The 1,520-nt window shown below is 42.7% G+C and overlaps 1 protein-coding gene across 1 annotated transcript; it reads right to left on the bottom strand.

The window, feature by feature from the left end:
* Nucleotides 1-625: 625 nt before the first annotated feature.
* SARC_15932 (hypothetical protein) lies at nucleotides 626-1,205 on the bottom strand (the record flags this gene model as incomplete). The annotated part of the gene is made up of 2 exons (XM_014289954.1): nucleotides 626-733; nucleotides 1,053-1,205. Coding segments are annotated over 2 exons (261 nt in total), but the record flags the coding sequence as incomplete, so codon positions are not given.
* Between the last annotated feature and the right edge of the window lie 315 nt (nucleotides 1,206-1,520).

The following is a 1,520-nucleotide window of genomic DNA, read 5'->3' as shown; positions in this document are numbered from 1 at the left end:
TATATATATTCCGAATAGTGGTACCTATTGGTAGCAACGAATACGGCGTCGCCGTCTTTCTTGTTCACACTGTCAATGACATTTGCGGCCACCGAGAAAGCAACCTCCTCGCTTTCTTGCAGATGCTTTGGGCTCGTGCACCCGTCAATGGCTTTTTGAACCTTTTCGCACCATTTCTGTGGGTTCAAAAGGTAAGCAAAGGCATTGTTAGGGCAAAGATAATGTGACTTGGGATTTTTTGGGTAGACGTAGTGACTCGATATAGAACTGGCACACATAATAATACAAACCATTGAGGTCGAGGCAGTTCATATGGACATGTAGAACAAACACAGGTACATAACATTACTTGCACATATGCACAGATACAAATATATAACAATACATAGACATGTGAACAGATGCAGGTGCATAACATTACGCACATACAATATGAACAGGTACAGGCACAGAACATTACATACACATATGATACCATCAAGCACGTACACATATGATAGCATTAAGCACATACACATATGAACAGGTACGGGTACCAAACATTACATACACACATGATAGCATTAAGCACATACACCTATGAGCAGGTACAGGTACCGAACATAACATACACATACCCACTCACCTGTCTCTCTTTCAAGTAGCGCTCGTGAGAGAGTGCGGCGCTGGTGTCTGTGGCATTAAGTGTCGAACTGTTTGTGAGCAGATCCAGAAGTTGTTGTTGATCGTCATGCTGCCAAGGCAAAGTATAAATTAGGAAAGACGACATGCACTTACAAATAACCCCTAAACCTTAAAAACAAGTACAAGAATATGGATGAACTAGGAAAGAAAGGTGATAGAATAGAAGAGATAACCACGTACAATTGAACTTCAGAGGTATATAACACTAACATACCCATACAATCCATACAATACATGGAATAGCATAGACGCACACACACACCACAAAGACAATGAGATAGTGTCACAAACACACACACACACTCACTCACATACACACACACATACCACAAAAACAATGAGATAGTGTCACACACACACACACACACCTCAAAGGCATTGAGGTAGTGTCTGGTGAGTGAGTTCACACTGTCATTGAGCACGCCCTCCATCGCTCGCTGGCCTGTGCGCGTGAAGTCACTCTTGAGTGCGTTTGTGCCTGCGTACAGATTGCTGATAGTGTCTCCATGCTCAGCCCACATATGTTGGAACACCGACTGTGCCGCCGGTCCGAAGGATGAGGCTGCAGAGGGGATTCTGTGGATGTGTGGTTGGATGATATGGGGGGTGTATGTACTGTGGTTGTGTGGTGGAATATGTAATGTTATAAGGGGTATACGTACTATATAGGTATGATGTGCATCACTGGAATAGGAGCTGATACTTTGATCATGTAGTAGAATACGTAACGCTAATAGGGATATACGTAATATAGGTATGATTTGCATCACTAGAAGAGGTGATTGTACGTAGATAACGCAGTAGAATATGTACTGTAGAGTATACCCTAGTGATAG

The sequence above is a fragment of the Sphaeroforma arctica genome (assembly GCF_001186125.1).
Source record: "Sphaeroforma arctica JP610 unplaced genomic scaffold supercont1.7011, whole genome shotgun sequence".
Taxonomy (NCBI): Eukaryota; class Ichthyosporea; order Ichthyophonida; genus Sphaeroforma; species Sphaeroforma arctica.
This window is presented reverse-complemented; position numbering and strand designations above follow the sequence as displayed.